This window comes from Elephas maximus, chromosome 20 (genome assembly GCF_024166365.1).
Source record: "Elephas maximus indicus isolate mEleMax1 chromosome 20, mEleMax1 primary haplotype, whole genome shotgun sequence".
Lineage (NCBI taxonomy): Eukaryota > Metazoa > Chordata > Mammalia > Proboscidea > Elephantidae > Elephas > Elephas maximus.
In genome coordinates, this window is record NC_064838.1 from 62,462,988 (window position 1) to 62,475,255 (window position 12,268).

General features: G+C 38.0%; 1 protein-coding gene across 32 annotated transcripts in view; it reads left to right on the forward strand.

The window, feature by feature from the left end:
* SLMAP (sarcolemma associated protein) overlaps positions 1 to 12,268 on the forward strand; it is a 159,005-nt gene that overhangs the window by 116,222 nt on the left and 30,515 nt on the right. For 31 of the 32 annotated variants that reach the window (XM_049863520.1, XM_049863538.1, XM_049863528.1 and 28 more), the window contains one exon: positions 4,809 to 4,868. The exons of the other annotated variant lie outside the window; for it this stretch is intronic. In XM_049863520.1, the coding sequence (XP_049719477.1) occupies positions 4,809 to 4,868 (60 nt within the window). The remainder of the gene's footprint in view (positions 1 to 4,808; positions 4,869 to 12,268) is intronic. 32 annotated transcript variants of the gene reach the window in all.

Consider the following 12,268-nt stretch of genomic DNA (forward strand, 5'->3'; position numbering starts at 1 on the left):
TGACACTGGAATCGAAACTGGGTGGACTGAGGTGAGGGTTTTAGAACAAGAATGCTTTTTTTCTGTAAAGCTCCAGATAAGAAATATTTTAGGCTTTGCTGGCTACGGGGTCTCTGTTACACACCTACTCAATTCGGCTATTGTAGTGGAAAGCAGCCAGAGACAGTATGTAAATGAACAGTCTTGGTTGTGTTCCCATAAAACTCATTTACCAAACAGACAGCAGGCCACATTAGGCCCTGCGGAGCTGTAGCCTGCTGACCCCTGACCTAGATCGTATGGTATTGGTAGGGACTTCAGATTTTGTTCCAAGGGTGAGAAAGTTTCAAACAATAAATTATAGCCCTGGTGGCGCAGTGGTTAACAGCTTGGTTGCCAGCCAAAGGCCCTGCAGTTTCAATCCACCAGCCGCTCCTTGGAAACCCTAGGGGGCAGTTCTACTCTGTCCCATAGGGTCGCTATGAGTCGGAATGGACTCGATGGCAATGGGTTTAATTTGTCTTTCAGAAGGAGCCCTGGTAGTACAGTGGTTAAGCACTTGACTGCTAACCGAGAGGTCATCGGTTTGAACCCACCAGCTGCTCTGTGGGAGAAAGATGTGACAATCCGGTTCCGTAAAGATTTACAGCCTTGGAAACCCTACGGGGGCAGTTAACTCTGTCACATGGGGTCACTGTGAGTTGGGATCAACTTGATGGCAGTGGGTTTTTGGTTGAGAATCTGTCTTTCAGTTCGAACCCACCAGCCGTTCCACAGGAGAAAAGACCTGGTGATCTGCTCCCATAAAAGTTACAGCCTAGGAAAATCCTGTGAGGCAGTTTTACTCTGTCTCAAGGGGTCACTATGAGTTGGAATTGACTCAACACAGCACACAACAATGTCTCTTTATAGAGCCCTGGATAGTGCAAAGGGTTAAGTGCTCGACTCCTAGCAGAGAGGTTGGTGGTTGGAACCCACCCAGAGATGCCATGGGAGACAGGCCTGGCCGTCTACTTCCGAAAGATCACAGCATTGAAAACTCTATGGAACGGTTCTACTTTGCACATGTGGGGTCACCATGCATCAGAATCAACCAGAAGGCAGCTAACAATGAAAACGGCAATGTGTCTTCATAATTTTAAAAACAAGTTGGTACTTAGATCTTTAGTGTACTAGAGAAAGCTTCCGAAGTCCGCACTTGTATATTATTATTTGATATAGTCATATAAACAAGCATTTGTGGAGTATCTGCTTCATGTCAGAATTGTGTTGGGGGTTAAATTATTAATAAGATGCATGCCTGCTTTCACCTTACCCTAAATTCCTAGATCATATTTATCTTGATATTCAATGAAGAACACCTAGTACTGTGCCTGGTGTGTAGTAAATATTTGAAGGAATTCATAGGGTGGTTGGAAGGGTAGACATAACTGGATAATTACGATGTAACGTAAAGCCTTAGTGGAGATATGAATGAAGAGTTACAGAAGCTTAGAGAAGAAAGACTCCATATCCATTTAGGAGATGGGAAAGTTGTTGCTATCGAGTCATTTCCAGCTCATAGTGACCTTTTAGGATGGAGTAGAACTCCCCCAAGGAGTTTTTAAGGAGTGGCTGGTGGATTCAAACTGCCTCTTTTGGTTAGCAGCTGTAGCTCTCTGTAGCTCTTAACCACTGTACTACCAGTGCTCCTAGGAGACAGGAAGAGAAGATAAATTCAGTTTTAGACATAGTGATATTAAGTCCCCATCAGATTTCTGGGTGAAGATGTTTGGGAAGTAGTTGAACATAGGGGTCTGGAGCCTAAGAGAGAGAGAGCTGGACTTACCTCAACATTTAGAAATTATTCAAGTGTAGCAGGTCCTTAAAGCCATTAAGAAAGGATTTTTGTTGTTGTTGACAGAGATCTTAAAAGGATAACATGCATACTGAGATTATAGTCAGAGGAAGGGAAAGATATGAAAAGGCCGATAAACAAGCCTATAGAAGAAGTAAAAATGAGAGTCAAAGGAGGAAAATTTCAAAAGGGAGATAGTAAATGTCTGATTAAATATGAAGAGACCCATTCATTTATAATTGCTGCCTCCTGAAACCCAACTAAAATGACAACACAAGATTATAAGCGATACCATCACAAGGACCGAGAGAACACGAGAGGAGGCTACAGCAGATAATAGTTGTCGGCAAAAATTATGGAAGGTGTAAAACAGATAATTGAGTGGTAACCGATTTGGGTTCCCGTTTTCTCTTTTTAAAGGCTCTCAGAAGGGTAGAGGAAGGCAAAAAAACTGAGTTAAAACTTTGTTTCAGGTATCAGAGGCACTTAATGCCTGTGAACCAAGGCAGGGTGGTGCTGAAAACAAAAATTAAAAGTCTTATGAAAGAGGTAGTTTAACCCACATTTCTCTTTCTCCAGTCCATGCAAAGAGACAGATGTCTCTTTGCTCCCATTGACAAGATTGGAGGTTTTTTTCCTCTCTGGAGGCTAAAACAGAGTGTCTAGCCTGGAGTACATCAGACATGGCTGAACACCTTACTGAAGAAAGGTGGCCAAAATAAGTAAAAATCTATGTATTGAACCAGAATCCGAGTCACCAGGTTTACACTTCTCAGAAAGCAGGTTAGAGTTTTTCACTCCAGGGAAACTGATCAGACCAAGACAAAACACTTGGTCTACTGACATTTGAAGGTCACCCAACAAACTGCCACCATGCCACTCAGCAGGTAACAAGCCCTGCTCAGGCACACATAACTTCGTCACCTTTCTATTGCCTCACCATTGAATATGAAGAGCCAGCCAAGGTCACCACTTTTGAGGAAAATCTCTATTGAGAAACAGAGATCAAAACAAGTAACGCTGCTGCCACCTTGGCGAGGTAACAGAGCCAGTCGGCGGCACAGTGGATCAGGGACAGGACAGTATCTTTCAGCTCCTTTGTACCTTTTAATTTGCCTTTTTTAGATGCAGGATTTCCCTATGTGAGCCCAGAATTAAAAGCCTGGGTAATTATACTTAATATTCAAAAAGAGTAAACCGTACAAGTCCAGGGGCTTCAGACAGTTTTACAAGCTGTTCTGAGCAAGGCATGAAACCCTGGTGCCTTTTCTAGTTTAGCTTTTTTCCTGGGGGACTGAGTTGAACCTGGAACTCCAGATAAAAATAGTTTGACAAAAAAAACAAATAATAAACAAATAGAAAATGTGACTAGGAAGGAAATGGGAAAAAATGCAAGAAGCAGAAGAAAACTTCAAAGAAAGTATAATTTCTTCAGAAAGATAAGATGTTTTATGGATGAAATAAGAAAAGGGAACAGAGTGCGAGTAGAATTCTTGAAAGCTAGAAGTATGATAGCAGATATTTTATATATGTATATATATTTAATTAGTAGCATTAGAAGAGAAAGTAGAGGAAATAGTGCAGAAAACATAACAAAAAGATAGGACATTTTTATTAAGAAAAAAAGGAAAAATGTAAGAAAACTATGAGATTAATCCCAGATATCGAGCGTCTGAATCATAAGAGTTACAGAGGTGGAGGGTGAGGGGGAGAGGAGAAGAGGTTAGGGAGAAGGAGGCAAGAGAAAAGGAGAATTTATTAATGAAATAGAAACCAAAAAAAAAAAAAAACCCGTTGCCGTCCAGTCCTTTCCAACTCAGGACAGAGTAGAACTGCCCCCTAGAGTTTCCAAGGAGCGCCTGGTCAATTCGAACTCCTGACCTTTTGTTTAGCAGCGGTAGCTCTCAACCACTACGCCTCCAGGGTTTCCTAATGAAATAGAGTACAAGACAATTCCCCAGAAGTGAGCTTCTGAGCTGAAAGGATGCGGCAAGTGCTCAGCACAATACATTTTAAAAAGACGACACACTAAACAAGCACAGATGTCCACATATGGTATGATTTCATTTATGGAACATGCAGAATAGGTAAATCCATAAAGACAGAAAGCAGATTAGTGGTTGCCAGGGACAGGGGGAAGGAGGGAGCGGGGCGTAACTGCTGAATGGGTACAGGATTTCCTTTTGGGTTGATAAAGATGTTTTGGAACTAGGTAAGAGGTAACTGGTTGCACAACATTGTGAATGGACTAAATGCCACTGAATCATTCATTTTAAAATGGTTGATTTTGAGTTATATAAATTTCACCGCGATTTAAAAAAACAAAACATATACCAAAATTTAAGAACACCAGGGATAAAGATTCTGAGAACTTCCAGAGAGAAACAAAGGGTCTCACATTGTATTAGTCATAGTAAACTATAATACAGCGGGAATGAAAATCATGGCGTGGAGCCATAGGCTTTGGCAGAAGGGAGGCTGTGGAGATCTTAGAGAAGTGTCAGTGGTTCAGTGGTGGGGGCGGACCATGTTGCTGTATGTTGAAGAGTGACAGAATGGAGAAATTCTCACACAATGCAGAAAGTGTAAACTGCAGGACAAGAACTGACAACCAGGATGAAATCAGGGGATGTAAAGAATAGATATATTCTCCCCCCTTGGAGAAATGCAGAATATGAAAATCCGAATTTTAATTATTTAAAGAGTGTTGATTTGATTGTTCCAAGTTTTTTAAGAAGGTGAAAATTAACGAAAAGAAAAGATAAAACATTTATTTCCAAATTCTTCCCCTACCCCAGTTCTCTGCATTAGTCTCTGTCCTACCGTAGTCCGAGTTCCCTCAGTTCCCCTTCCAGGTTCAAGTTTTTGTTCAAGCCTGGTAATAGGAGTAATGTTATCAGTTTTAAATTTGGTCATGGAATGTGTTACAGTGCCCTGCTCGGGAAAGCTGCTCGGTCTGGGCTTGGATAGTAACGTTTATTTTCTTTGGCAGAGAAGCTGATCGTTGAGGGGCATCTAACCAAAGTGGTAGAAGAAACAAAGCTTTCAAAAGGTTAGTTTTCTGATTTTTCTATGGATTTTGGCAGTTCTTTTGGATAATGAAGGTTAGTGTACATTTTCAAGGTCATTGTGGTTTAACCATCAGTTCAGTTTTTTTTTTGTAGCTCTTAAAATGGCAATCCAGAGACAGTATCAAAGAATATATACAATAGTTGGACCTCTGTTTTAAAAAGGGTATATTAATTGGAAGTTTCTTTTAAAATGGTGTACATGTATGTAGCTTTGAAAGTTAATGCTTGATAGGTTTCCCTAAGTCTTAAAGACTCACTGTGATCTCTCTGTGTCACCGCCAGCATTATTTTCACCTTTCATCTCAAATTTTAAGTCAAACACAATGTAAATCTTTTATGATACAACTTAACAGGTGAAAAATGCTTATAGTCCCTTTTTTAGGGTTATCGTACCTTTTAAATTCCTTAGTAATATTTTCTTAATTTTTGACATCTCAATTTTAAACTAATTTTGTTGAATCTACTTATATTTTATAATAAATAGTCCTATAATTGTGTAATGTAGTTTATTCTGTTAGTTCTTTTCTTTTACAGTGTCAGAAAAGAAAAGTAAGGTTTAAAGCGTTTTATTGTCAAATCACTTTTATGCATAGGGAAATTGGGCATATAAATTCAGTGGGATGTGCTCATTATCCTGTGGGACTTTCATCAGAATGTGCCAGCATAAAGTTTAAAACTAGATTCACAATTATTTTGGTCAGTTAAACCAATGTGTAAAAAAAATTTTGGAATATTCAATTTCAGAACATTTTCTTTTATGAAAGTAACTGGATCCTTTGGCTTTTAAAAATATTTAAAAGGATGGCATTTTTTCAGATATCTGGTGGCTTCCATTCTGAATTTTGTACACTACAGATGCCATATTTGGGGAAAGAATGCGTGGAATATGCATCACTAATATTGTTCTGGCAAACAGGCGTTGAGTTTCAAAACGGTGAACTATTTTTAGCATATATGGCAATTTGTTTCATCTTATTAAAATGGAATGAGAACAGACTTTAAAATAGCTTTTACTTCACCACCTAAATACCTATTCAGATCAGTTGGTTGAGTGGCCAGCATTTTGAAGTGGAAGCAGAGCCTTAGGAGGAAAAATCAGAGCTTCTTTAATTAAAGAAAAGTATCTTGCTTCTTTAATTAAAGAAAAGTATAGTGCTTCTTTTTAATGTGTTCTAGATTAGAATGTATTTGCTTGAAATTATGTGGTATCAGTTTTACTGATTTCCATTTTAAATGTGGCAATAAAATAAGTATTTAAAAACTTTTTGATCCAGTAATTCCAGTTCTGGGTTTTTACCTTAAGGAACAAATGGGACAAGTATCCAAGGGCATTTGTTTCAGTGTGGTTTTAAAAGTAAAAGAGAATAACGTAAGTATCCAATAATAAAGGTATTCATTAAATAAATTATGGCAAGTCCATGCAATTGAATAGGATACAACCTTTAAGAATGGTATAAGATACAGATTAAGTTCATGACTTGGGGGAAAATTTTCAAAATATATTGTTGACTGAAAAGTAGAAGTTAAAAGCAGTATACATAATGATTATATAAGAATAGAAAACTTTGAGTTTTTATATACTCAAAAGCTTTTATATACCCAGGGACTTTCTAGCAGACATCAACATTTTACTAACGCTTCTCAGGGTTAACGTGTAAAGATATGCTAATCCTTGTAATAAGCTAGATGGCCAAAGTAAGTTGTTTTTGTAAGGCTTTATATTTGACTATGAAGTATTTTCTTTTGGATTTGGCTTAATTCTTTTACTTTTAAAATGCTTTCATCGTTGACTTTTTGGTGGGATTTTCTTTTTTGCATTGAAAATACCAATTGCTGCAATCACCAAATACGAGCCTTATCGTTTTTTTCCAAATATGTTTAAGCACTAACTCAACTTGCAGTCATTAAGTGTCTATAATACCAAACTGTCAAAAATTACTTTAAAACAAAGATGAGAATGTGAGGGGGCAGGGAAACTAGATTAATAAAAACAGAACAACCAGAAAGGAAATGAGAACGTTCAGGCGTTGTGAAGAATGTAACCAATGTCACTGAACAACTTGTGCAGAAATTGTTGAATAGGAACCTAAACTACTATGTAAATCTTCACCAGAAACACCATAAAATATTATTTAAAAGAAAAGTCTATAATACCTTTGAGGGTGGAAGTTAAAGAATACTAGTAGATAAAACAGCTAGATTCAAATCCAGATTTTACCGCTAACTAGCTATATGCCTGCAGGCAACTTTATTTAGACATTTAAACCTCAGTTTTCTCATTTGTAAAATGGCGTTAAACAATATTTAATTTCCAGGGTTCTTGTGGGAGTTTAATGAAATACTTCTTGTAAAACAGGGAGCACTGTTTTGGTGTCCAGCAAATGTTAGTTCTCTTTCCCACTCTTGATCCTTAACCTTACTTTCCTTCCAAGTAATGGTTTTCAGTGGCATAGGAAGTGGTCCATGGCAGTATCTTTTACCCACCCGTAATTCTCTCTACCCAAAGATACAGTGAAAATACAGTCACTTTGTAGGCTTCCCAGTTTGGGAACAGTTTTGGTATCAACACTGGTAGCTATTCTTCCATTTCCTTTTTATATACTGTTGATGTGAGGTCCTGAGGTAGACTCGAAGGCAAATAACAACAACAACAAGGAGCCCTTTTTAAAGTCCCTGGGTGGTACAGCTTGTGCTCCACCGCTAACCTAAAGATTGGCGGTTCAAAACCACCCAGCGATACCGTGGAAGAAAAGGCCTGGCGGTCAGTTTCCATTAAGATTATAGCCAAGAAAACTCCGTGGAGCAGATTTTACCCTAACATATGGGGTCACCATGAGTAGGAATCAACTGAACAGCAACTACCAACAACTGTTGTTTGCCTTTTTTTTTTTTTTTTTTTTTTGCTTAATAATATCTGAGCTACTTTAACGTTATTGGTAAATTTTTTTTTTTTATAGTGCTTTAGGTGAAAGTTTGCAGCTCAAGTAGATTTCTCATACAAAAATTTGTACATATATTGTTTTGTGACATTAGTTGCAATCCCCACAATATGACAGCATGCTCCCCTTTCTACCCTGGGTACCCTTTGTCCATTCCATCAGTTCTTGCCCCTTCCTGCCTTCTCATCCTGCCTCTGGTCAGGAACCACCCATTTGGTCTCATGTATCTGATTGAACTAAAAAGCACAGTCCTCAAGTGTATTATTTTTTTGTTTTATAGTCCAGTCTTATCTTTGTGTGAAGAGTGGGCTTCAGGAATGGTTGCAGTTCTGGGTTAACAGAGTGTCAGGGGCCATAGTTTCAGGGCTTCCTCCAGCCTCTGACAGACCATTAAGTCTGGCCTTCTTACGTAAATTTGAGTTCTGCTCCATGCTTTTCTCCTGCTCCATCCAGGACTCTCTGTTGTGTTCCCTGTCAGGGTAGTCATTGCTGGTAGTTAGGCACCATCTAGTTCTTCTGGTCTCAGGCTGGTGGAGTCTGGTTTATGTGGTCCTTTAGTCTCTTGGGCTAATATTTTTCTTGTGTCTTTGGTTTTCTTCATTCTCCTTTGCTCCAGGTGGGTGTTGATGTTTATCTTAATGATTAAGTACAGCAGAGAAGCTGAACCAGTAGTGACTTTTTAGCGTTAGAAAGTTGAGTGCTGCTTCACAACTGAAGAATGAATATTTTGAAAAGAAATAGATAATCTACCACCCATTTGTTGAGTCTTGTGTTTTTTTCCTGGTTTGAGTCCATATAGCAACTGTAATATCAGGATACAACAATGATGGACCATGACTTGACTTGCTGAGAACTTGCCTTCTTGCTCAGAGAAGATTCATGCCTTCACTCGACCTTGTTTTGTTTGAGCACCTACTCTGCACCAGAGACACTGTCCTGTTTGGGAGCATAGCAGTTAACAAAACAGACAAAAATCTCTGCCCTCTCAAAGAGCTTACATTCTAGTGAGATCTTAATGGAAAATTTATTCCCACCTTTAAGGCAATTTTACCTCCCAGGCAGATACTCTAAATATAGAACAAAAGAACAATATTGCTCTTGTTTTGTTTCAATGTCTTGATCATAAAATTGCCACCAACACTAAAATCAGGAGCGAGTCATTTTCCTTTCTCTTCCCCAAGTGTTTCCTTTTCTCTCCATATATAGAGATAAGTTTTTAAAGGAGCAAGCACAATACTCCTGGGTGATATTGTTTATTTTATAAACCAATGTATTAGCCCGTTTTATTTAAGACTGTAACTTTGTGATCAAAATTAGAACATCCTGAAATGTCTGATTATAGCACATTGTGAATGCAGCAAAGGTCACAGGTTGGATTCCCACAGGCCTCCACGGTCAGTGACTTCGCTTCTAATCTGAGCTCCATGTCCCTAGCAGTTGGCCTTTCACTACAAATGACAGTGAAAGAAGAAGCTAAAGGCTTCATGCAAATCCATCACACGTTTCACGAGTTAAACCACAACTTTGAAAGGTTTTCTTATAAGACTAGCCTTTACAAGTTATAATATTGTATTAAATATTTCTTTATAATATTGTGTTTCTGGTGAAAGTTTACACAGCAAATTAGTTTCCCATTTAACAGTTTCTATACAGATTGTTCAGTGACATTGGTTACATTTTTCACAATGTTTCAACATTCTCTTTATTTCTGTTCTGATTGTTCTGTTTCCATTTAATCTAGTTTCCGTGCCCCCTCATTACCTTCTCATCTTTGCTTTAGAGTAAATGTTGTCTGTTTGGTTTCATAGAGATAAGTTTTTAAAGGAGCAAGCACAATACACCTGGGTGATATTGTTTATTTTATAAACCAATCTGTTATTTAGCTGAAATGTGACCTCCAGGAGTAGTTTTAGTTTGAAGTTTAAAGGGTATGTCAGGGTGATAGTCTCAGGGGTTCCTTTAGTCTCAACTGGTCCGGTAAGCCTGGACTTTTTATGAATTTGAGTTTTGTTCTACATTTTTCTCCCATTCGATCAGGGTCTATCTCGTGTCATCGATCAGAATGGTCTGGTCAGTAGTGGTAGCTGGGTACCATCTAGTTCTGGTCTCAGGGTAGATGAAGCAGTGGCTTATATAGGCTCTTAAACCTGTAGACTAGTTTGATCTTTGAATCTTTGGTTTAATTCTTTCTCTTTTGCTCCAAATGCTTAGAGACCAATAGTTGTATCTTAGATGGCAGCTCACAAGCTTTTTAAGACCCCAAATGCTACTCACCAAACTAGGATTTAGAACATAAACTTTATAAACTATATTATGCCAGTTGACCAAGTTGTCCCATGAGACTATGGTCTTAAGCTTTCAAACCCAGTAAACCAATCCCATGAGGTGTTTGGTTATGTCTAAGAAGTATCCGAAACTGTGCCTCCTATGTGTTTTTTTTATATATATATACATATATATATACATGCACATATAACTCAAAACTAAAAATATGCATTTATATACATAATATATGCAGCATGCACATACGTATATAGATAGTATGCCTGTAGATACCTATACATGCACATGTATATACACACATGTACCTCCTATACACATATATGCATACATACCTACATATGTAACCACACACATTTTTTGATTGTTGTTGCTGTTGTTGCAAAATTGTATATCGTGTAGTATTTACTAAAAACGTCCCTTATTCTTATGAACTTCTTAGTAATATCATTTACCTTGGTCAAGTTGTGTACACTTCACCCACATTCAGTTTTACCTTTTCCATCCCCAAAAGTAACAAGTATCTGCTATCTAGAGAGTGATTCTCTCTCCACTCCTCTCCTTTCCCTGGTATCTACCAATGATCACTAGTGTCTGTATACATACCTATTCTTGCCTTTTTGTAAAAAATTGAGATCATGCAATATTTTTCCTTTTGTGATTGCCTTATTTCACTCAGTGTGATGTCCTCCAGATTCATCCATGTTATGCTTGAGAACTCATCATTATTCTTTGTGGCTGCGTAGTATTACATTGTATGTATGTAACACGTTTTGTTTATCCATTCATCTGTTGATGGGCATTTGGGTTATTTCCACCTTTTTGCTATTGTGAATAGTGCTGCAATGAACGCAGGTGCGCACATGTCTTTTTGAGTCACTTCTGTTAGGTCTCTAGGGTATACACTTAGGAGTGGGATTGCTGAAACATAAGGCAGTTCTTTTTTTAGTTTTTTGAGGAAGCACCATACTGTTTTCTGTAGTGGTTGTACCATTTAACATTCCCACCAGTGGTGAAAATAAGGGTTCCAGTTTCCCTATATCCTTGCCAACATTTGTTGTTTTCTGGTTTTTTTTTTTTTTTTTGATCAGTGCCATTTTAGCAGGAGTACGATAATATACCATTGTAGTTTTGATGTGCATTTCTCTAATGGCTGATGAGAGCCCTGGTGGTACAGTGGTTAACAGCTTGGCTGCTAACCAAAAGGTTAGCAGTTCAAATCCGCCAGCCACTCCATGGAAACCCTATGGGGCAGTTCTACTCTGTCTTCTAGGGTTGCTATGAGTCAGCATCAACTCAACGGCCGTGGGTTTGGAATGTAATATTAGAAAGTAAATGTCCCTCATGTCTGTACCTCCAGAAATAACCACAGACATCTCCACTGTAGATACTCTAGACCTTAAATAAATACATACAACTAAAAATGCGTAGCTAAATGAATAACTGTTTTTAATCCAAACGGTATCATAGTATGTATATTGCATATATATTGTTATTTAACAGACTATTTATATTTAATAGTAGTAAGTATATTTTGAAAATTTGTGTGTGTGTGTGGTTTGTGGTTAAGAGCTTGGTTACTAACCAAAAGATCAGCAGTTTGAATCCACCAGCCACTCCTTAGAAACCCTATGGGGCAGTTCTGCTCTGTCCTGTAGGCTCACTATGAGCTGAAACTGACTCAACAGCAATGGGTTGTTTTTTGTGTGTGTGTGTGTATATATATATATATTTTTTTTTTTTTCTAATAACGAACCATATTGCAGTGAGCAGTCTGTCATTTCATTAGGAAAAGTACTAGAAGTGGGTATGCATATTTTAAATTTTGATGCATATTGCCACAAACAGCACAGTCAAGTACATAACGTTACATTTTTTTTAAAAAAATCATGCCCTTGTTCATTAAGGAAATAAGATGTATATACACACACACACAAAAAAAAAATGTTATAAAGCATGATTAATGGCAAAAACATATGGCACAGAGAAGATGCAGTAAAAAGGAGCAGCATACTGGAGAAATAAAGACTTTCTTAAAGGTGATGGGCTTAAGCTGTATCTTGCAGAATGAATAGACCAAGTAGAGAGAATGGACTTCGAGGTTAGAGAAATATCAAATCAAGGAAAGAATTGCAGGCCATAATGAGCTGGCATGTACCAGC